General features: G+C 34.2%; 1 protein-coding gene across 1 annotated transcript; it reads left to right on the top strand.

Moving 5' to 3' along the window:
* Window positions 1–508: 508 nt before the first annotated feature.
* Window positions 509–23,748, top strand: LOC111051466 (F-box only protein 9). The gene is made up of 10 exons (XM_039429560.1): window positions 509–858; window positions 2,935–3,078; window positions 5,822–5,950; window positions 7,075–7,234; window positions 9,956–10,104; window positions 12,861–13,024; window positions 15,587–15,775; window positions 17,487–17,754; window positions 19,495–19,682; window positions 21,967–23,748. Exons 1-10 carry the CDS (start codon window positions 856–858, stop codon window positions 21,968–21,970), a joined length of 1,398 nt encoding a protein of 465 aa, XP_039285494.1. The 5' UTR covers window positions 509–855; the 3' UTR covers window positions 21,971–23,748.
* Window positions 23,749–24,047: the final 299 nt, after the last annotated feature.

The raw sequence follows: 24,047 nt of genomic DNA, 5'->3' as shown, positions 1-24,047 counted from the left end.
CATAATCAGTCTGTCTCATACTTTACCCATGCACAAACCTTACCCTCAGCAAAAAAAAGAAACGTTAATAGAATAATGATTCTATATGATGTATTTACATACATACAAAATTTTCTTTTATCTAGCCAAAGAATTGAGATATTATGCTAAACCGGGTGAATAATAATTTTCAAAGCTTCGCGGGCTAGACATATATATGACGTAAAGTTTCCTTTCATTCATGAACAGCTGATCAGGTTCCGGGCGAGATATCAGAAACGACTTTGATGTTCGATATCTTGATCTCGATCTCGATTCATTGGATAAGATTTTTCAAATCAAACCAGTTGAATGCATTTTTTTTATTACTAAATAGTTGCTTCAAGTTTTAATATTTTATTATTCAAATAGAGGCAAGTGAAAATCATACTCATTCAAATGCAATAAAAAAGAAAGACTTAGATCGCATATAAACGTCAATACATCGATAGATGCTATATCAACCATTTATTTACTACTACGCATTTGGATTTGGTATTTTGTTCGGCTTCTGCAGTCTGCATTCAACAAGAAAATACTTGTTCTTGGTGCGGAAATCAAGATTTGTGAATTTTGATTATAATTTGAAACTTTATTATAATTTGTCCAAACAATTTGAACAGTAAAGTGATTGTTAAGATGTTTTAGCAATTGACACTTAATAATAATTGTTAATAAATAGAGGTAACGCAAGCACAGACATAATTCATTCACCAACTTGCCGATAAACATGGCAAGTTGTTATTGGTTTCAAGTGAAATTTTCTGACCCTGATCTTCTTTTGAGAATTACTAACCGAGAATATTGGCCTTGAATTGAACGGCATTGTAATACAATATGGTGAGTTATTGGTTTGATTAACCTTCTATGCTAGCTGAAACCTACAATTTTAATTAAGTCTGAGAATTAAAATACTCATTAAAATCAAATTCATCTTATTGCTCCCAGAATTCAAATATGATAAGTTCTACATGTGATTTACTTCATGTAATGTGGGGTGATAAATTAAAAATTTTAATTTGCTTCAAGTAGGTAGCTAAATTCATGTTTATTCTCATCAGTGCATAATGACTTGATTTAATTAATATTTTATTGATAATATGCCTATACTAAGTAGGCTATCATGAAAATTTATCAGTTGTAGGATTAACTTATGCTTAAGTTATTGTTTGTACAGTGAGAGCTTGAACTGAATTGAATCAGCTGCTGGTTTAACCTCAAAATGATTCGCATATGGTGCCCAACTATATGGGCTCAAAATACATACAAAATGGAAACTCGGACACAAATTTAACATCAAATTAATAGAAGATTAAAGAAAATGAAAAACATAGACCTAGGCAAATTAATTAGCTTTGATTTTGATTAAATTATCCGTATACCGGGTGCGGCAGCCAAACTTCATTTTTTAAAAGTGATCGCCATTCAGTCAGCTGATATAAAAGAGCAAAATTGGTCTCGTTAGAGAGGTCAGACTAATTAAAGTTTTCTTCCCTACATGTTCAGTCGTCATCATGCATTGGAAAAATGAGAAGCTTTCATTTGCCGTTGAGAGGATGTTCTGTGATCACATCTCAGCGCGCATTTTGAAATCGCTTAAATTTAACCTCTTTGGCTACTCTCCCGTACCGGAAATCAATTGTTACATGGGTCACTACGTTCTGACAAACTGCAAGTGCGACAAGACGAAGAACTGAAGTCCCTCGGTCTATTAAATCACCTAAGAACATTGAGAGTTTCAATGTTGCGATCACCACAGCGTTCTGCGTGCAAACATGCGTCTGCTCTTGGACTTACCGATCGTTCTGTGCGATGAATTCTTCATGATGATCTTCCATCCATACAAGATGGCAACTGTGCAGGAAATTTCTGAACGTGACTTCAGAGTCAAGTGTAATTTGAGAGTCAAGTGTAAGAGATGGCCGACTGCGCCCTAACTTTGCTCTCTAGGAGAAATAAAGGCAGTCATTCAATTTAATTGAGTGAACACTTTCCAGGACGCCTCATATCAATTAGGAGCGATTTGGAGTGGCCAGCCCGATCACCCGATTTGATCCCTTGTGAATTTTTCTTTGGGGGTTTCTAGAATCCCTTGTTTATGTGAATCGTCCAAGGACCCTAAACGATTTGAAGACCAATATCAGGGAAGAAATTGCTAACATAACGTCTGCAATGCTGGCAGGAGTCATGAAAAAAGCCAGAAATCTGTTTACTCAGTGTATGGAGACTGGGGGATGTCACCTACCTGATTTTATATCCAAAACTAATTGAAACAAAACTTTATATATGTGTCTACTTTACAAAAAATAAATACAAACTTTCTGATTTATTTACCTTAAAAAAGGAAGTTTCGCAGCCGCGCTCTGTATTAAAATATTTGTGAGTATTTATATATTATTTTATTTCTTGTGCTTCTTATCTGTGTGTTTCTTATGAAATTGCGGCCCTTGCCCTTATTTGAAAAATTTGTAAGAAGATAATTTTTGTAAGAAAATCCACTAATTTTCTATAAATCAGGGATGGTCACCATCCTACACATTAAATGTGTATTTCTGTTGAATCATTAACATTAATTAAGTTGACAATCACTGATCTCTGCATTTCTGTTCTATTAATGTGTAGTTGTGCATTTCTTTGAATCATTAAAATTAATGTGTAGTAACCTTCATTAAGTTGACCTTCACTGATCTAGAAAGAGGCATGAACTGTATAAAATCATGTATTGAATAACAAATTTCTGTGGTAGGATATAATTTTCATAGTTTTTGATTTGTATTTCTGCCGAATAATAAGACTGTCTAATTTTGTGATTGATTGTCAAATGTACCATATCTGCGGTTGGATGTAATCTTTATAATGTATTATTTGTATCTCTGTTCAATCATTAAATATTGTCCGATGTTGTGATTGTTACAGTCAAATGTACCATCAGCTTCGGGATGCGAATCGGGAAATAATGGGAACGGAGGAGGGGGAAGCGGCGTGGCCGGAGAAAGTCTGGATGGAGAAGACCAGGAGGATTCTTCTTCCTCCTCTTCCTCTTTTGACCATAACTCTGAGGTGAGTTGAAAGCTTATGAATTGCAAACAGATAAACGAAAATTATTGTGAAAATCACGACAAACTTGAACATTCAAACAATCTTTCATTCAGACAAAATTAATTATAAACGTTTAGTCACGATTCACACACTGAGTTTAATTAGTGGAAAAAGTTTTCAACTTTGAAATATGCTTATATTTCGCTACGAAACACCCACTCATGTTCTTGTACGCTGCCCGATGTATGTAGAAATAAGACAACAGTTTCTGAATAAATATGTAGCAAACATAGTTAATTATGAAGATAAAGCTCTAGTTCTCCTCTCAAATGTAACACCAGATAAAATAAGAGATATTTACAAATATAATATGACCAATTCGATTAATGTGTGAAATTACATCTTGGAGACTACGGGATGATCTTTTATTTATTTTATATTTTTATATTATTGTAATTGTTCATTACTAATCACAAATATTGTTGGAACTGAAGGTTTGTTTTACAGGTTGTTTATAAAGTTGTAGTAAAAGTTGTTGGTGATTTGAGAAGCAGGTTATTGTTTATATCTTTTGTTGTTGTAATGTCTAGTCAATATTCATATCTGAAAGATCGTCTATTGTTTTACTAGACAGGTTTTTATGTCACGGTGACATGTAAAATTACTCCCCCACATACAATCAATGATTATTTTAATAGCTTTAAATCTGTGTTCTTGTTATTTTAAGGAGTTTACATCAAACTATTTCGTTTCAATAGTGTTATCCAAAATTCGAAGAGGAGTTGATCAATTGTGTTGATGTTGTAATTGTAATTTGTGTATTGTTAGTGTGCAACTCTTTGTATGGGACATGGCCCTTATAACAAAAGCTTATTTCAGAATTAATTCTTCATTGGATATTAAATATTCTTCTTAGAGCTACTTAAAATGGACTGAGAATTGACGTTTCTCAGTTAACCTCTCAAAATAACTCTAATATCTTTTCAATTTTATATTCAGGTCATTACTCTTATCAACTAGGCTAATTAATCTTCAAGAAAAAATTTATTCAATACATTGGATAATCTGTTTAAAAAATCTCAATTTTAGATGCTAATAACTTGAAAAATATCCCTAGAAAAAGGTTTCCTAATCGCTGTTGCACAGCCTTGAGGTTTCACATTATTTTATTCAGCTATCCCACATTCATTTACAAGAGTATTTGCTGTATTGCTCGTGCCATTCCTACAAGATCCATCCAAGCAGAATCAACTCGAATTTATTACTTTACTTGTAAATACACTCTGTTTCACAACATTTTATTAGCAGTAAATTAGTTTAGTAATTCGCAGATACTTGGTAGCCATGTATGTGATTTTATATTGTGGAATAACGTACTTGAAAACTTGAAGTAATTGCAAAGGACTGGTGTTACAAGTTAGGCAGTGTCAAACATTTTTCAATTAAATACAATAAGTGAGATTAGGTATTAGTTGTGAGATTAGTAATCTATAAAATGGGTTACTACCTGTTGTCTCCTGTAATAAAAAATGGGTTAAAGAAATGAGACGGGGCCGCCGAAAACAATGGGTGGACAGGTAGAAGTTCTAGAGACCCTCCAGTGGTCACCTTTTGTTATTGAATTTCGACATTTTTGTGGTCTATTGTTAAGGTTTCCACTCCGAGCAATATATTGGTGGACCAGTGTGGTTACTTGAAGGCACTTTCAGCTGTAAACCAGTGATTAAATAAACACACACATTACTATCGATGACAAGTACAAATTTAGTCAAACGTACGTGGTGTGTAAAGCCCACATCGAGTTTTGGACCTACATTTTTTAGCCGTCCTTATAAATTCTACGAGATTGAATGGGACTTGACAAACACATGATACACATCATATGTTTGCCAACTTGTTTTCAATCTAATAGAATTTGAAAGGACGCCAAAAAATCGTACGTTCAATAAGTATCGTATTAATAAAATTAGTAGAATTGATGGTGATGTTGTGAAATCTCTCCATAATAAGAAAACAAGGATATTGTCAAATTTCACTAAACAATTTATTAAAAACTTTAAAACAGTACCATGGTTTCACGTTTATCAACGCATCATCAGCTGTACTGAGGAATGAGGATACAGAAACATTCTTAACCTAATCTTGATTTCAACATTATTTCATAATCATATTATAGTGAAATAATGTTGAAGATTAGGTTAAGAATGTTTCTGTATCCTCATTCCTCAGTACAGCTGATGATGCGTTGATAAACGTGAAACCATGGTACTGTTTTAAAGTTTTTAATACATTTTTTAGTGAAATTTGACAAAATCCTTGTTTTCTTATTAAGTATCGTATTGTATGAAACTCAAGTTAGTCTGTATACAGCTTGTGAGCAAGTTGAGTTATCAAATGAACGATTGGGAATAATATAATAAGTACAAGTACTTGATCACTGATTTACATTCAATAATTGCAGAAAATACAAGTAACAGACGGTGCAAAGTAATAGATAAGATGCTACCAGCTAGAATTGCCTTCAAGAAAGCACACGGGGCCACTAATGAGGGTAATGAAGCGGAATCAGAGGACAATAAAGAATGCTAGTCGAGAGTCTGAGGATGCACCTTTTTGGAACGATAGCCCAGTGCACAGGTAGCGCGGTCCCGTCTCCTTCCTTTTACCCTAAAAAATTACTATCAATTATTAAATCTTCACTCATTATTATCATTATTGTCCATTTCGTATTGCATATAACAATTTGATGTTTGATTTGTTACAGAAGAAAGAATCTGATGAATTGGCCAATTTCAGAGCTCAGTGGCAACGTGAATTGAAAAGCGTATCACCAGCACGCAAAACAACAAAAGAGAATGACTCAAACTTCGAAGATGTAACTGTTGAAGAAAAGGTTAGTGTATCCAACTATTATGATTATACAACTATTATGACTATATCCAAGTGATATTATCCAATATCATTCCCAATTTTCTTAACTGGAGGTTTGGAACCCAAATGAAACCAGAGTAATGGGCAGGCTTTTTTCAATAGCAATAAAAACGGTGAACTTTAAGTTTAGACCTTAAATTGACAGTGATAAATTGATTTTAAATAAATCATATTTAATATCGTTCCTAATTTCTTGGCTGGAGGTTTTGAACCCACTAGATTCTAGTGTGATAGGCTAGGCAAGTTTTTTAACATCAATAAAAGGTGATATTGAAGTTTGCATTTGAAATTGTCAGTGCATGGAAACTCAATTAGTTACTCCAATTATTTTGCTCATAACTTCCGGTTGAGAGGTCAGGAACCTATTTCTTGATGTATTATTACTAGTTTGGGCAATTTAATTAACTAATGGGGTGATTGAGAGTGGAATATTTGAAGCTGACTACCCACATTTATTTAATCATCCCAATATCAATTCAAATGTATCCTATTTTCGATTTTCACATTTTCTAGTCATAGCTTTAATAATTTGTGATTGTATTAATAGATGAAATATATAATAAATTTCACAAATTCTGGAATGTAATTAGTCTAGTCCGTTCTAAGCTGTAACATTTTCTAAAAATGCATGCTAAGAAGTGCTTGTATAACAGTCTAGAGATCCTGTGTTCTATCATATATATGACCAAAGTCAGGTCACGCCCATGTTTTCAGATGGACACATTTAACTGTCGGTCCCGGCTGATATATAACAATCGTGATGTCCATCAAAGGCTTGAATGATCTATTTTTCAGGTTAGCTGGGACCTTTTCGTAAAGGACTTCCCACCAACAAAACGTCATACAAATCTTAACTCGCTTCTCTCTCACAGGCATGTGCCCATGACAGTCCCTCCAATTCATTTATTTCAAATTTTATAATTTTTTTTTATTCATTTTTTGAGAATTCAATTGTCATTCTTATTAAGTAAATATTTTCCACAGACCCTGACAATACTTCGGGTACGTAACATTTATGAAGAATACTTTACGATATGTAATAACGCAATAATGACTTTAATAATACAATTTTCAATTACTTTTCAGGCTAAATATCTGTTCGTGAAAGGTGCTGAGTATGAACAAGCTGGAAAACTTTATGAAGCCATCCATTTCTACAAGAAAGCCGTGCAAATGGTTCCTGACATCGAGTTTAGACTTTATGAGGAGACATCGAAGCAAGCTAGACAGACACATGATGTCGAAGGTGAATCAATATAAGTTCAATTGAGATCATCTTTATTCTGATTTCAGAGTGCATAATTAATTACATTTGAGAAGATATATCACTTCTAGCTACAAAGGTTTACATTTCATCTTTTGGAGTTGATTATTTGGAATGGTGTATTTCGATTATGATTAAACCATTAAAACTCTTTAGGGGTTGATGTCTACATATACGTGTATCTAAAGGTGCGTACAGACTTTCGCTCTGCTCCGCAACCGAACGTCACTCCAGCAGAGCGATTGATGATCGACTGGCGAGCAACAGTGGTTCGACCGGGAAACGCGAGAAGATCTAACATCTTCCGTAACGTTCATGATGGGTGCGTGGGCGGAGCGACTGTGGTTCGATGGTGGTACGAGGGCGGTACGAGGGAGGAGCGTGCTCGGTGCGGGTTGGAAGCGCGAATATGTGTACGCAGCTTTAGGGTAACCACTAACGACAGGACATAAGTGTGTTGAACATGTGTGTACACACATGTTCGTCATAAATGTTGTGTCATCAGGGAAAGGCTTTGAACAATTTTTTTTTGAGGTTATGTTTTTGTATATTCAATTTTTGTATTTTTGATATATTTGTGAATTTGTAATTTTCCAGTGGTTTATTTATTGTTATTGGTTGTTATGTTGGTCTAACAGCTGTTTTTTGTTCGAAGCCTTTCGCTGATGACAAAACCTGCTCTACGAGCATGTGTGTACTGTAAGCTTGTTAGGACGCCTCCACCAAATATGTTACGGGGGGGGGGGAATGAAAACTATATGTAATAGTTTGAAAAGAAAAGATTAAAACTATAACCAACAATTTTGGTGACTGTAATGATAAAACAAAAGTGAACAGTTTACTATATAATTTAATGAACCGTTTTCGATATAATATTATTCTCATCTAGGATTTCTGATTAGAATAAACAATCAAAATTACTGATTAGAAGAAAACAATATCAAGGCTACTCGCTTTGCTGCAATTAATCATTTTTGTTGTAATGAAAAAATAAAATAAATCTCAACAAAAGAAAACACCTACCTTTTCGAAGATGGTTTCCTGCTTGGCAATCACTGATATTTCGCAACGTTAAATTATTATTAAAAAATCAAAATAACTGAACTAGTGAATAGAGTTCAGATCCTGTCTCATTTAATAATACAATTCTCTTTAAACTGCCAGAACTGCGACAGGAAAACTGTATCATAAAACAAAGCAATATATATCCTCTTCACCAGATCAGCCGGACTTTTACTGACAGTCCTATCAAAACGATCTTCGCCCCAAAAATATAATTTTGGGGTGTAAATAAACTATTAGTCAATGCCAAACATGAAGCCATTTCGAGTACAATAATAATATTTTTTCATCTATCGCACAAGCACACGTTTGTTATTAAAAATAGAGAGAAGCTACAGTCAATATCACGCAACAACAAATAAACAATCTTTCTGTCAATGACAGATGACTGTTCAATGAATTTAAATTTATAACTCTAAAATCCTGATCAATATGAGATAAATATGTTATTATATATATGTCCCATATGACCAGGTGACAGTACACACATTTTAAAAGACACTTATCCTGTCGTTAGTGGCCACCCCTAGACTTCCTTCTTGTTAATGTAACACAATTGGTGATCATGAATGGAGAGACGAATGGTCCTTTTGCGTTAGTCGTTTTCTTTAGTACCGGAAAATATGTTTTAAATATTTCGATCAGTTGTCTCTACTGGCCCAATACTGGCCCGAGCCACTGTTTCGCAGAATTGGGAGCCCGACGTAAACATTCACTTGCCTGACGGCTTTCAAACTAAAATATAATCTATGGTGGCCTACCGTTGTTTAACCACCTGTTTGAATAAATTATGTCAGGCCATTCCTCAGGAAGATGAGATATTTATTGTTGGACTATATGGCTTACTAAAACATCGATCATACATTTTTGAAATTGCACAGTAATCCCCAACAATCTGATTTTTATAATCAAACTTGACAAGAAAGAACGTATTTTAGTAACATTCGCTTTCTTGAGATTGTTGAGATATCAATGAATCTACTCACACTTCATCTTGTGTGAAAAATCTTGAATAAATTGAAATCGAATGAGTTATCGAAACAACTCAAAACGACTGTAGTTTCTTTCTTGTTGGGGGGGGGGGATGGCTAGTGTCATTATTATTGAAATGTCAACAAGCTTAACCGATCTATGCAAGTACTGCGAAATATATATCTATGCCTATTCCTACCTTAAGCTGCGTACACATATTCGCGCTTCCAACCCGCACCGAGCACGCTCCTCCCTCGTATCGCCCTCGTACCACCCTCGTACCACCATCGAACCACAGTCGCTCCTCCCCCGCACCCATCATGAACGTTACGGAAGATTTTAGATCTTCTCGCGTTCCCCGGTCGAACCACTGTTGCTCCCCGGTCGATCATCAATCGCTCTGCTGGAGTGACGTTCGGTCTTGGAGCAGAGCGAAAGTCTGTACGCACCTTTAGACTCATTCTCGCACACAGGCAGTAATGCCTCTGCGAGAGTAAATATTTCTTAATATATATTTGTATATCGCTGTCATTCCTGTGGTGATGACATTGTCTTATTTTTATTGTAAAGTGTATTCTTATTTTATGATGTAGGCTACCACTTTAATTGCTTGTACGACTTATGAAATAAATAACTTTTTGAATTGAATTTGACTGTCTATTTTTCCAGTGATCAGTGAACACAACCTTAGAACCGATGATGAGTACATAAATGAAGACTCGGAAGATGATTGTGACAATAGGATTAGCCTCCTGGCACGTTTGCAGCGAATCGTCAACAGGACACACTGCGTCTGCCAGCCAAAAGATCAACAAAAGGTTTGCGATTCCATACTTGTTAATTTTAACTCGATTTCATCCCAACTTGAACTACTCTATTGTTAAATAACTAAACTTTATTAATCATCATGTTCACTTTTAAAGAAGTATTTTTACAACTTACTTGTTTTGTCTGAAGAGATTTAAAGGCACTTTAGCGAGGTCCACGTTATAATGGCAGTGTTTGATTAGCAATGGTATTGCATCCTTGTCTATCATTCAACAAAGCGGATAGCGCTATCTCTTTCTCGCTTTGCTCTGTTGCCAGATCGTATTTTAACATTGTAGGATTAATAATTAACAAAATATTTCATCTAAATTATGTAAATTCATTATGAAATTATTGAAAAATATAATTCCTTGCTTATTAAAATATAATCAATTATTTTAAACGAGAATGAACAGTTATTATTTCATTAATAAACCTGTATAAGCTACTGACTATAGAAGGCATTGACAAGACAGGATCGGCAACGTTGTTCTCCTATCTTTCTCCACTGCCATTATAACGTGGACCTCACTATAGGTCTCATATTCAGCAGGCAAGAGTTACCTTTATACTATTCAAATACTCATTCAATGTTAAATCGTATCAATTTTTAAGTTGAGGAAGATGGGGCACTGAATCTAATACTCTGAAACATACATGTCCGGAATTAACTAGTAAGTTGTTGAAGTACTATTGTAAAAGTGAACAAAGTGAATCAATTCAATTTTATTTATCATGCTATGCACCATATTTAATACAATATTAACACAAGTCATAAAGAATCCGAATCATAAAGTTTCCATCCAAAGGTTTACGAAACATGTAAATTTAAAGATTTTACCATACATCCTGGGTTTCATTTGCATTTGACATACATTCTGTTTTTTATCAAGTGTAATTTGATTATCAAATCATTGTTAGTGAGAGTGTAGCAATAAATTATTTCAGTCAATTTTTTATCACAATAATTTATTTTCAGTCAGATCCTTAAGCTCAAATTATTCTGTTTTTCGTGACTTTTATATCAAAACTATGAATATTGGCGCAGAGATTCAAGTATCACTAAACAATCCTACAAATTCATTTATTTATACATTGAGTCATAAATTACAGTAGCAGAAAGGAAAAACACGCTTGGCCCAAAACTTTCATTTATAAATTTCAGTCAAGTATGGAAATATCCAAAGTATGGAAATGTGGAAATGACAAAATCAAATCAAATTTTATTTTCCATTTCAATAAAAAATTACAATTTAATAATAACATACTATTATGCAATATTGTATACAAAATAATACACTTGATACAATACAGGGAAAAAAAGGGACAGCCAGAGACTGAACGCAGTAGAAATGGATTTTCTTCGAAGAATATTACCGTGTATCTCGGATGGATCGGGTCAGGAATTTGGAGATCAGAGAAAGAGTCGGGAAGCAGATTTCAACAGTTGATGAGATCAAAAGAAGGTGACTTGTATGGATGGGGCACATGCAAAGAATGGATGATGAACGGTGGCCCAAAAGGATAATGAATTGGAATCCACCAGGAAGAAGGAAGAGGGGAATACCATCTGAAACTTGTATGAAGCAAGTGAAGAGTGACATGCACGAGAGGAATTTGGCAGAGGGAGATTGGATGGGTAGAGTAAGATGGCATGTGGGATGCTAGAGAGAGACGGCTTGAGCTGTAAACTAAACTTGCTATAAAAAAAAGAATATGTTCAAATCACAACATCAATTTAAACAACATTTTATAAGAACAATATAATAAAGGGTGGGTGAAAAGTCCGAGAACGGCTTAATATCTCATACAAAAAGGTAATTTGACAGAGGGTGTAATTGGGGGATCCTACTCAAATTGAAAATGCTACTTTACTATGACTTCAAAAATCTGGTCCGCCATATTGAATGCAACTTTATTTTTTTAAATAGGAAGGTTGTCACGCGATACATGATTTCAATGCAGAATTTCAAGAGAAAATGAATGGTGAAAACCGCACATCGATATCTCAAACCGCTTAGAAGATATTCACATTATTAATCAATACCATGCAAAGCAGAAATGTAATACATAAGTGGTATTGATTAATAATGTGAATATCTTCAAAATGGTTTGAGATATCGATGTGCGGTTTTCACCATTCATTTTTTATTTAAATTCCGTATCGAATTCATGACCACCTTTTTATTTAAAAAAAAATAAAGTTGCATTCAATATGGCGGATCCTAGATGGTGGACCAGATTTCTAAAGTCACATTTTTCCATGAGATACTAAGCCATTCTCGGACTTTTTTCTCTCCTTCCTGATTTGCATGGTATTGATTAATAATGTGAATATCTTCTAAGCGGTTTGAGATATCGATGTGCGGTTTTCACCATTCATTTTCTCTTGAAATTCTGCATTGAAATCATGTACCGTGTGGCAACCTTCCTATTTAAAAGATGTGCGGTTTTCACCATTCATTTTCTCTTGAAATTCTGCATTGAAATCATGTACCGTGTGACAACCTTCCTATTTAAAAAAATAAAGTTGCATTCAATATGGCGGACAAGATTTTTGAAGTCATAGTGAAGTAGTATTTTCAATTTGTGTAAAATCCCCAATCACACCCACCATCAAGTTACCTTTGTGTATGAGATATTAAGCCGTTTTCGGACTTTTCACTCACTCTGTATAATAGTAATATATACACCACATATACAACGATACAACGATATGATTTTCGTTGATATCTTCATAATCACAATTCAACTCTTTATGTTACAGAGTACACATATATCGGAATTGCCAATGGAAATAATATTATACATCCTACGTTGGGTGGTCTCCTCGGAGCTGGATCTGCGTTCATTGGAGATGTGCTCTCGTGTATGCCGCGGCTTCTATGTGTGCAGTCGAGATCAGGAGATATGGAGGCTGGCTTGTCTCAGGTCAGTTTCATAATTTAATCAATCAATAATTTAAAATCATTTAATTTAAAACAGAAGACGGTTTCCTATTAGCTCGCAGAAATCGTAGACAAAAATGCAACTGTCAAATTATCTTCTGAACATCAAGCGAATGGTGTACTATTGAAAAAGCGCTTGATAAAGTGGAATATGAAGATACAAAGTCACTCTTGAGAGAAGCGGAGAAATATTTGGAAACATCCGATAAATAGTCGTTGAGTGAGTGAATTTCCTTTGGAAAAACAATGCAAGATTACTTTGTTGTATAGCTTTTATTTGTAGACTTATTACATATTTACATAAATATATGAGGGTAATATTTTTGTTTTATATTCTGTTATTAACCGTGAAAAATCAAAATTCTTAGTTTTCGTTGTGTATGAGTGGAAATGGACTAAATTTTACAAAAGTGAAATGATAACCCTATTTCGGACTTTTAAAATGTTGTCTAAATTTGGGGAGAGAAATAGTACAAGGAGTATCCTTAGTTTTTCTCTCCCAATCAGTGCTCCTTTGTAAAGTTAATAATAAATAAATTATAAATAAATGAATCAAATCAACACAAAAATACACAAAAGAAATCAAAATACATGAACAATACAATCAAAATATAAGAACATGAAAATACAAGAACAGGCTTCATGGTGGGGTGTACTGAAAAGAAAGAAACGCGGAAAACTACTTAGCCAACTATGGCGTCCCATGTAATAGGCTGGTAGAGGGTATAAAAGGAAAAATATGAAGGGTGAAGAGGAGTGACTTAATCTATAATAAAGGAAAAAATTGGCTTATACACGTACGTGATAGGAAGTTCACGGATGTATCATATCGTCTGAACTACTCAACTACTCAACTGATTAACTTGTAAATTTGCATATAGATTCGTAATTTACCGAGGATGGATATAGGTTTATTTTCATTGCTATACATCAGTTTTAATTCTAATTTAACAATCGAAACAAATTTATTCAATTTGTGATTCAAAGTTTACTCAACAATAAAAGTTCAACCAAACAGAGCCTTTCTCAGAGGAAGTTCAAGAATGATGTATCATATCGTCTGAACTACTCAAATGATTAACTTGAAAATTTGCATATAGATTCGTAATTTACCAAGGATGGATATAGGCTTATTTCCATTGCTGTAAATCAATTAATTCTAATTTAATAATTGAAACAAATTTATTCAATTTGTGATTCAAAGTTTACTGAACAATAAAAGTTCAACGAAACAGAGATTTCTCCAAGTGACTCTTTAGCGTAATTGGTGGCACGTGCAACTCATGAATAAAAATTTGAGGGTTTGAGACCAAACAAACTATTTTTTTTTTAGAAAATTTCAACTCTGTTGAAGATTATTTACGCAATTTTCACAAAATAATAAATAGTTATTCTATGTTTTGTTTCATGGACGTAAGGAGATTGCATTTTACAACATAAAAGTTTCCATAAATAAAATTTCATAAATTCATAATTTCATAGATTTCATAAATAAAAGTTTTTCCTGTGCAAAGCACGGGTTACTTGCTAGTGTCCAATAATCGTAACTCGAGTGTTACTAGAACTCTAAAATTAATCTCTAAAAAACCAATAAACACCAGGAAAAACATTGAAGTACAGGTTTGGTGGCTGCAGTTTGGTTGGAAGCACTTGAGCAAATCAACTCTCAAACTAGTTCTATTTTTACTTCTCCAGAAGTTTTTAAATAAATTCCATTTTTGTTTAATTCGTGGCTCATTTCAAAGTTGCGAATAATAATAGAAAAATCGTTATGACTTATTTAAAAATATGTTTGTTCGGCAGAGAAAGAACAGGTTTTTTGCTTTCTTTTGAAAAATAAACAACCTATCTTTTGATTTACTCAGAGCTATTGACATTATATTGATTTCTCATTCACTGATTAATTATTACATTGGAGATCATTCCATGTATGAGTAATTGTCTATAAAAAATGTTTAGTGTAATTAACTTGTACTTCTCTACTATAATCTACTGTTAACCTTCCGGCAGTCGCGCTGTTGTAAAAAGTACAACAGTGTCATCATTCTTTTGCTGCACAAAACTATTAAATGGGGTGGTGTCAGTGAATGAGTCACCTATGCATTCCAAAACTTTCCCCCATCACTCCACTGAGTTGCAGTATCAACTGAGCCGAGCAATGGTTCAGTCTTTAGGTACCATTTAGTCGCGACAGTGCATAAGTCGCAATGTGCATAAGATAGGGAAAGATATACGGGGACTGTAAACGAACCAATAACACAGAATTGATGGCTTTACTTGATGTACCTTATTGGGCTATGAAATGGTAATCATTCAAATGTTCATATAGGTGTAAAATAATCCAAGAAGATGGAAAAAGTAATTATATAATTAATTAATATGTTTTGACAGTAAACAGAGTACATAACACTTGGAAAATTGGATGTTGTACAAAATACAACACGCGACTGATCGTGTGATTGAGTAGGGCGCGACTACCGGAAGGTTAATTTGAGGATTGGACTTGATTGAAGGAGTTATCTAATCTGACAAATTTTTGTTTTAGAATTTGGGGTCTCCATTGCGGTGAATCATCCACTTTTGGATCGTGGAGAGAAATGTACATCGGAAGGCCACGTCTGCATTTCAACGGCTGTTACATAAGCAAAACAACGTACATCAGGCAGGGTGAAAACAGCTTTCAAGATCAATTCTACAGGCCTTGTCATATTGTTGAATACTATCGATACCTCAGGTGAGAGATCTCTGTTATAATTTGAAGCAAGGAAAACATTATTCAAGTATAAAAAAATGAGGAGTAATCTTATTACATTGGTTGAGTTAACTTGTTCAACTGAGCTTCAACGTAAATGTTGATTAGAATGTTTGATTATTGATTAGATGTTGTTTATTATGGATTGGAAATGTTTTTCGAAAATGGGAGTAAAATTTGTATGAAACGTCATTATTATCACCTGATTGAGTTAATAAACAAGGAGAAGCTAATACAAGACTCTTCTTGTAAAATGACTTGAAGTATTAATTAAGGATAGAAATAAACTGATCGTTAGTCCTAGTACTAGTAACAGTTATATTCAATTACAAAAAATATCATCTTCAATAAATCAATAGATTCAGAATTGTTGGCAAACGAAATCGACTCATTCCTCCTGCCTTTTCAAGGATATAACAGGATAATAGTGAAAGTGCTTAAGAATATAAATTCGGTAATTTAGTATTACAAGTAACAAATTAGCTGAGAGCTGGATCATTAATTTATTGCATACAATTACATTGGGTACATGTGAATTATGCGAGCGATTGCATCGTTTGCAATTATGCATTCAATTGACTACTTAATCCAACTTGAACTATTTTGCTTGACTTTCCATTGCTTCCAATAGAACAGCTAACATCAGCTGTATTTAGAGTGAGTTCTTCAGCACGGGGAAGCTCACTATCTGCATGTGGTTTTTATAAGGGGTATTCACAATGTTGGAGTTAGCTGGCTAAGTCGAGCTATTCGCTATCTCCAGCTATTCGCTAAGTCTGTGTTAACTCAATGCTATAGTGGTACTTTAGAAAAAATTAACAGACGAGATAGCTGATAGCGCAGGTTTGAGTCCGCTAACTCTAGCTATCTCTTTTAAAACAGCAGCCATATTTTTATAATCTTACTTTTTCAAACCTTAGACCAGTTATAGAATAGACACGCCCCATTGTATATTCTGAAAGTCGATGAAGCCAACATCTACTGCCATATCGCTCCATCGTGACGTCAGCATCGGATAGAAAACTTTTCTGTAGAGTTTTTTTACACTGTTTCCATAGCAGATTGCGTCTATTTCATTGGGAGCGCAGCGGAAGTTTACCATTTTATAAGCAATAATTTACTTTTATCTGAAATAGACACAATCTAAGAGTTTTCTATGCGACGATGACGTCACGATAGGGCGACATGGCAGTAGATTTTGACTTCAGAGGCTAGACTTCACAGCGTGTCTATTCTATAACTGGTCTAAGTTTCAACTAACTTCAAGTTACACAAATTATCCGCTTGGATCGCTACTGCAGTTAGCTGATAGCAGATGGTTTTTTAGATGGGGCGTTCACAATCCAGAGTTATCAAATAGCACTTTAGCTGGCTAAAACAACATTGTGAATACCCCTATTGTATTGCATTTTATTAATAACTCTAATGTGGCCATTTTAATAATAATTAGAAGTATAAGCGCCAATCAGAGAAGCCTTCTCTGATTATTCTCGTGAAGTTAATCACAATTAAAATTTAACCGGCTTTTGTGCAATCAGGCCTAACAGTCGACTTGAATGCTAATACATTCAGGCCAGGTGAGACTTTCCCGATCAACAAAAAGCGACACGAATTTACTATTATATTGATAGGCCTGTTTATCAAATTGTGATATCCAACTGGGCTCTAATGAAATATTGTATCCTGTGCTTAGGTTCTTCCCGGACGGCAAAGTAATGATGCTGACAACGCCTGACGACCCCTACTCTGGTGGAGTCAGCCGCCTAGGGAGCCGTGTGCCCCGCCACCAGGAGGCCACCCTGGTCGGACACTACCGACTCACCGACCAGCGGGTGGCCGTCGCTCTGCAGCGGCAAGACGCTGCCGCCACCGCCTCCGCTTCCGCCTCGACACCCGTCAACACCAACCGGCGGTCTCGCCGACCCGCGCCCAACAACCTCCACAACCAGACCTTTCATCTGGTCAGTTACAATACATTCATTGCTAACGGAATTGATGTACTTGAAATAATCATAATCGATCAATTTTATTCAAATCAACACAATACTACTACTATACTCGGAGCACAGCATCCTCAGCATCAGACAGATTAACATTCACAGACTTGTATCATTCACCAAAAAGAATCCATAATTCTTCATCAATTTGAATCACCCGCAAGAAACACGCAGAAGGAACATGGACTTGGCAATTCCCAGGATGACAACATCAGCAGCTCAGAGGTCAGCCACATATTTAGGACCAAAAATTTACAATAAACTGCCAATAGCTAAAGTCTTGAAGTCTTAAACAATAGCAAAATTAGTGGCATCCCGACACATTCATATATAGTGGGGGCCACATTTTCTTAGATCAGCAAATAATCAACCAATTGTATCAATACTTTGTAAATAATTGTAGCTTTATATTATGCTTTTTGTAATCATGTCTATATTTTGAATAAACTCCTCTGGTCGTGTTGTACACTCGACCAGAGAAATTATTATTATTATTATTATTAATACAATATACATAAAAGAAATCAAAACACAAAAAAAATCACAATCAAAAATAAAATACAAAAACAGGCTTCATGATGGGGTGTGTTGAAAAGAAAGAAAGGAGGAAAAATACCCAGCCAACAATGGTTTCCCATGCAGTAGGCAGGTAGAGGGTATAAAAGTAAGGAATGGAGGGTGAAGAGGAGAAGAAAAGGAGGAGAATAAGATAATAATGTGTACGTTCTGGGAACATGGTTAATTGTGCCAAGTGGTGAATTGTGACTAGCGGTAAAAATTTCCGCGTCCCATGGGAACCATATTGACAGTAAAGGCTCCAAAATCCAGTTAGCGGTAAATCCTGCCTCGCACTAAGTATTTACCACAATCGAAGAGCTGTCATTGGTCAATAGGATGAACCGTCTTCGCATGCGCATATAGCTTGTTGGTCTACCATAGCAAAGTCATAGAATACATAACCAACAAAATGATGTTTGATAAACATTCGTTGAATGATTTCTTCTTTATAGAATATTTGTGGGTGATGAGCTGTAAGAAGTGCACACTTTTTTAGAAGTTAAGTTTGTAAAGCAGCCTTTGTTCATTTACGCAGCTAGTAAACGACACACTGGTGGAAATCAACTTCTAAAATGCGCGCAAAAAGCTTGAACCAGAGGCTTTAAAGTGGCGTTACATGGGAACTAATAGTTATGCACCAGTAACGTGATAGGTAGTCACGTGACATTGGACAATTTACCACTGGAACTGGAACAGTTTACCACTTACCTTGTTCCCAAAACGAACCCATAGATATTAGTTATTTTATCAGTTACAACAGATTCCATTCAATCAATTCATTGCTGACGAAATGTATGTACTAGAAATAGACATAATATTCCAACAACAGTTGTTACATATTCCATTAATTAGCTAACTAATTTGTTGTTACTAATACTAACAAAATACGAATAAATTTTCCATTTTTCGAGCGAACTTGACTTATCATGCATGATTTTGGACCGCCTTGACGAGCCGAGAAGAATGAAGTGTAGTAGGCCTACGATGAAATTTGAGCATTGTGTCAAAAGTGTATGAAATTTTGATCCTTGAGGTGTCCTTATGCGCGCCTCTCCACTAGGAAATACTGAAATGAAGTGCATCTAACAGAACATGAACTTAATGGAATGTATTATATTGTCAACAATTGAATGGAATGACTTTCAGGAGCTGCAGATCGCGTCGTACAGATCGCAGGTGCACAATCAGTTGATCTGGACTGGCTACTCGGTGCTGACCCGCAACTGGGCCGGCCAGGAGACCAACACCTCCTTCGAACTGGTGCCCAACCGGTTTCCACCCTTCTGGTTCTCCAGGGTCAAGAGCTACAACGCCAAGTCTGAGAGTCCTCTGTCGTGAGTACAATATTCATTTATTGATTCAAGATAAACAATAATTTATATGAGTGTAATTCAAAATTCATTTATTTATTGATGAAACCCAATTATTCATAAAAATACTCAATTCAATTTAAATGAAATAATTCAGAATATTATTGATTCAAGATACAAAATTATTCATGAAAGTAATTGAGGTTAGGTTATTATTGATTCAAGATACAACATTATTTATGAACATGATTGGGGGATGACCAACATGCCCTGCCCAAAACTGTTCCTCCCCCGAATGTTTATTCATATACAAGTCTAGAAAGAAGTTTAAAAAGAAATGAGTATACCAGTAATCATTTTAATTGTTTGTTTGTTGTCGGTTCTCCATTTCTTAATATTTGTCAGAGGTAACATAAAATCATGTAGGTGTTGTCTAAAATCTTGAGTACCTAAATCATTGCAGGATGAAATCATAAAGAGGTGTTATCGGAAAGCAACCAGCTGTTGCTAAATATAGGAGATTCACGTTATAAAGGCAGCATCTGATTAACATTAGTTTGCTATCCTTGTCTTTCATTAGATAGAGCAGATAACTCTATCTACCTCCACACTGTTGCCAAATTGTTTGTTGGCTTTGAAGAAATTTGATAAAGTGGATTTGATAATCCAAATGATGGCTTTACTTTTCAAACGCGAATCTCTTAGGCCCGGTTGCACAAAAGTCTGTTAAATTGAATGCCACGAGAACCAATCAGAGAAGGCTTTTCCGAAAAGAAGGCTTCTTTGAGGTTCTTAAGGCATTTAATGATGATTAAGATCTAAACCAAGACTGGGGTTAGACGAAACAAGCGAATGCTTGTTCTGAACAAAGATTAATAAAATTTTGGATAAAGCCAGTTGAAAAGCTCTAAAGCTATGAGAATTAAAATTGGATTCATACACTTTTGAAGACATAATTTATCATGCTTCTCTTACGTCGGGTTGTTTCTATATGTTTTATGCTCCAGGATTCGTGCTCTAGCTCTATTATAATCATTTGTTCTAACCCCAGTCGTACTTTTCACCAGGTTAGATATCACTATCATCAATATTTTTTCAAATCCCGAATTTCACTAATGACCAAACAATAACAGGTATTGGTTTTTTATATGAATAACCCAAATCAAGATTGTTATTTCATAATATTTCAAGATTACTTTCCACATAAGATATTTAATGTCTATATTATCGAGTGTATTCATGTAATAAACGTTATATTACGCAAGTAAAAAATATTGTGTGTTATTTTTAATGAAAAAACACTTGAAAATTAATTATTATTATCAAACGAAAATCTCAATTGAATGCTGTAAATAATTTTTCCTCCACCTACTGTCAAAAGTACTTACTTTACTCCCTGAAACATAATACTAAAGTGTCACTTTTTCGCTCTCGGTACTAAAAAACAGAAAAACTCCCTAGGGGGTAAAAGTGACTCCATTTAAATAACATGGGAAGCATCTCTATTTTAAAAACGTACATTTGGAATAGGTCAGAAGGTCTAAGCTCAGATGAGGAAGCATATAGAGTAGTCATTAAACCAACTAAATGCAATACCTCAACCAGACATTTGATCGATATATAAAATTTATATGTTTGTATGCTGAAATTATGATCACAAACTTCATATCACTATACTAAAAAAATGTATATATTTTTTCTTTTATTCCATGTTATTCAAAATATCAGCCAACGAATATTACTTATTAACTAATCAAATTTGAAACGGGAACTACATCATAGCTGTAGTTTTGGCTGTCATTGTTGTTACAACTTAAGCCGACAGATAGTGCTGTCGGAGGAGAACTGTGATTACAAGCCAGCTGTTTCTGTTTACTTTTTAGATTATGTTGTAACACATTGTTTGGTCACATACGTTTTTAAAAATTATTTTATTAGCAATTTTTATAATAATGTAGGTGGAGGAAAAATGTTGTGTATATCACGAGTGAAAAATGTTTTTTCTCCCTCAGGAAAATTGTTGCCCTCGGCTTCGCCTCGGGCTTCAAACTTTTCCCTCAGGGAGAAGAAACAGCACTTTTCACTCTAGATATACAAATAACTATTCTCAATATTCCCGGGCTGGCAAATAATTTTTGTATGGTAGCGCTCATCGAATTTCCATCTAGCTATTTACCCTGTTGTCAATATTTGCAGTAGCAGAAGTCTTCGGGGTGAACAAATTCAACTTCCGATTTGTTTCCATCTTTAGACTTGAAAATAATTTTATCACCTTATATATCTTACAAAAATAGTATTTCTTTTTCAGGTGAGTAACCCAGTTGCACTTTCCATCCTTCAGTTATTTTCTCAATATTTCGATGGCCTATAAAAAGTGATAGTACCTAGCAACAATTCGGTTTGTTATCTGGTTCTGTAATCAAGACTTTATTTAGTGTTATATTTCAATCTAGTTCCTAGTGAGTTTGTTTGAAATGAGTCATTTGAAGATGCTAAAGTTGATGACCACTCTCCTGAAAGATCGATGGATGACTTTTGATGATTTATGAGTTTTTGTGTAATTTCATGGAAGATGGTGTTAATAACGTAATAATGTTTGTGTGTTTTGTATGAAATCTTTAACTTATGTTTCGATATCCGATTGTGGGTATCTGTTAAAGGACCCGTCCAACCGAAGATTTATAACTGCGTGATCCAATATAGAATTCTGAATTCTATCTACAAGTAGGCTAGCAGAATTCAGACCGTTGATCACATGATTATGTAATTTGAGTTGACTATGCGAAACAATTATCATCAAATTGTTTTGAAACCTTTTGAAGTTTATTTCCATGTTAAACTTGAGCACATTCACAAATGTGTTTGACTTGGATAAATGATCTTTAACATGATCTCAGATTTTTTACTAGGAAAAATATATATTCAAACTATATTATTGGCGGAAGAGCTGTTGATATTTTTCTGAAATAATCGACTCAGGTTTGTTGACTAATAAGTGAGTTTGTCAGGACTGGAGGTGAAAAATCTCAATTTCTTAAGCTGCCTTTATACCAAGTTGGTTAATAACTTAATCCTTATAGATTCTATCAGATTGAACGGAACTTGACAAACACATGTCTCATCATGTGTATGATAAGTTATGTTCAATCTAATAAAATCTATAAGGATTAAGTTATTAACATTTTGTTAATATCTTTGGTGTAAACACAGCTTTATACTACGAATTCTAACAACGATTACTTGTTCGTTATAATTAATACTTGCTCATTTAAGTAGCATCCTACTCATCGTTTATTGGAATATATTTAAATATAATTTCAAAAGTCTTGAGATATTGCTATAATAACTTATTGTTATATTTTGGTCAAATTTGTTATGTAAATATTGAATGTATAATGAATGTTTTTATATGATTAATAATACTCTACAATTGGTTATTGAACAAGGTGAACAATAAAAATATGTGCTACTTATCACTGTAAATTCCAAGTAATAATATTGTGAATGGTAAAATTTTGAATTTATCAATTTGGCTTGGCCATCAAGTACTGTATAGCTTTATTTGTATATTTTACATATAACATTTGTATGTACCCGTATCCTCGATAGCGTTATTGTTGATGAATTTATTTGTAACCACTAACTACAAACGTGGTTAAAATACATGTCGTGTAATAAGAGTTATTGTTGTTGAGTCAACTCAATTTTTCCATTGATAGCTAGACTCATAAACTTTGTTAATCATTGTGTGATTAAAAATTAAAAAATATATATTTTAATTAGATGTGGTTAAACCACATTAATAATTCTTTCAATTATATTATAAGAAAATTTTGTTTTTGACAAACTTTATCCAGTCAATTCTCTGTAACAGTACAAAAGAATTTCCAGCAAAGAACTTTTCATGCGAAGTACAAATTATCTATTTTTCGATCTAATTGTATGATGTTTATTGTTCATAACACTGTATTCCTAACGAATAATTTAATAGAACAATCAATCAGCTGAATATTACCCATTCTTAATTATTTTACCTATTGTTTTTGTAATTTAACCTTATCATTGTGTTGGAATAAAAAATACAAACCTGCTCATTGATCACTCATTTTATATTCCCTAATTTTCTAGATTTTACAAACTAATTTTAGCTTGTGTTTCTGATTATGGTGTGCCAATTACTAAAGTAATAAAGCTAGGCGAGTTTATACCTGTTTTCACAAAGTTGATATTTCGAAACGATCGTGCTCCACCAAGTACTGTACGCATAATATTGATGTTATACTGATGATGTCATTGATGATTGATTGTAAATTGATGGGAATCTTTGTTTTGCTGGTAGAAAGTTAAGGAATCTTTCAACTCAAACTCTATGGAGGACTTAATAATACT

Source organism: Nilaparvata lugens, chromosome 1 (genome assembly GCF_014356525.2).
Source record: "Nilaparvata lugens isolate BPH chromosome 1, ASM1435652v1, whole genome shotgun sequence".
NCBI lineage: Eukaryota > Metazoa > Arthropoda > Insecta > Hemiptera > Delphacidae > Nilaparvata > Nilaparvata lugens.
This window is presented reverse-complemented; position numbering and strand designations above follow the sequence as displayed.

Coding starts and splice junctions, on each gene's coding strand:
- LOC111051466 (XM_039429560.1), top strand. Junction 10,105..12,860: donor AGCCAAAAGATCAACAAAAG/GTTTGCGATTCC, acceptor TTTATGTTACAG/AGTACACATATATCGGAATT. Junction 15,776..17,486: donor GAATACTATCGATACCTCAG/GTGAGAGATCTC, acceptor TCCTGTGCTTAG/GTTCTTCCCGGACGGCAAAG.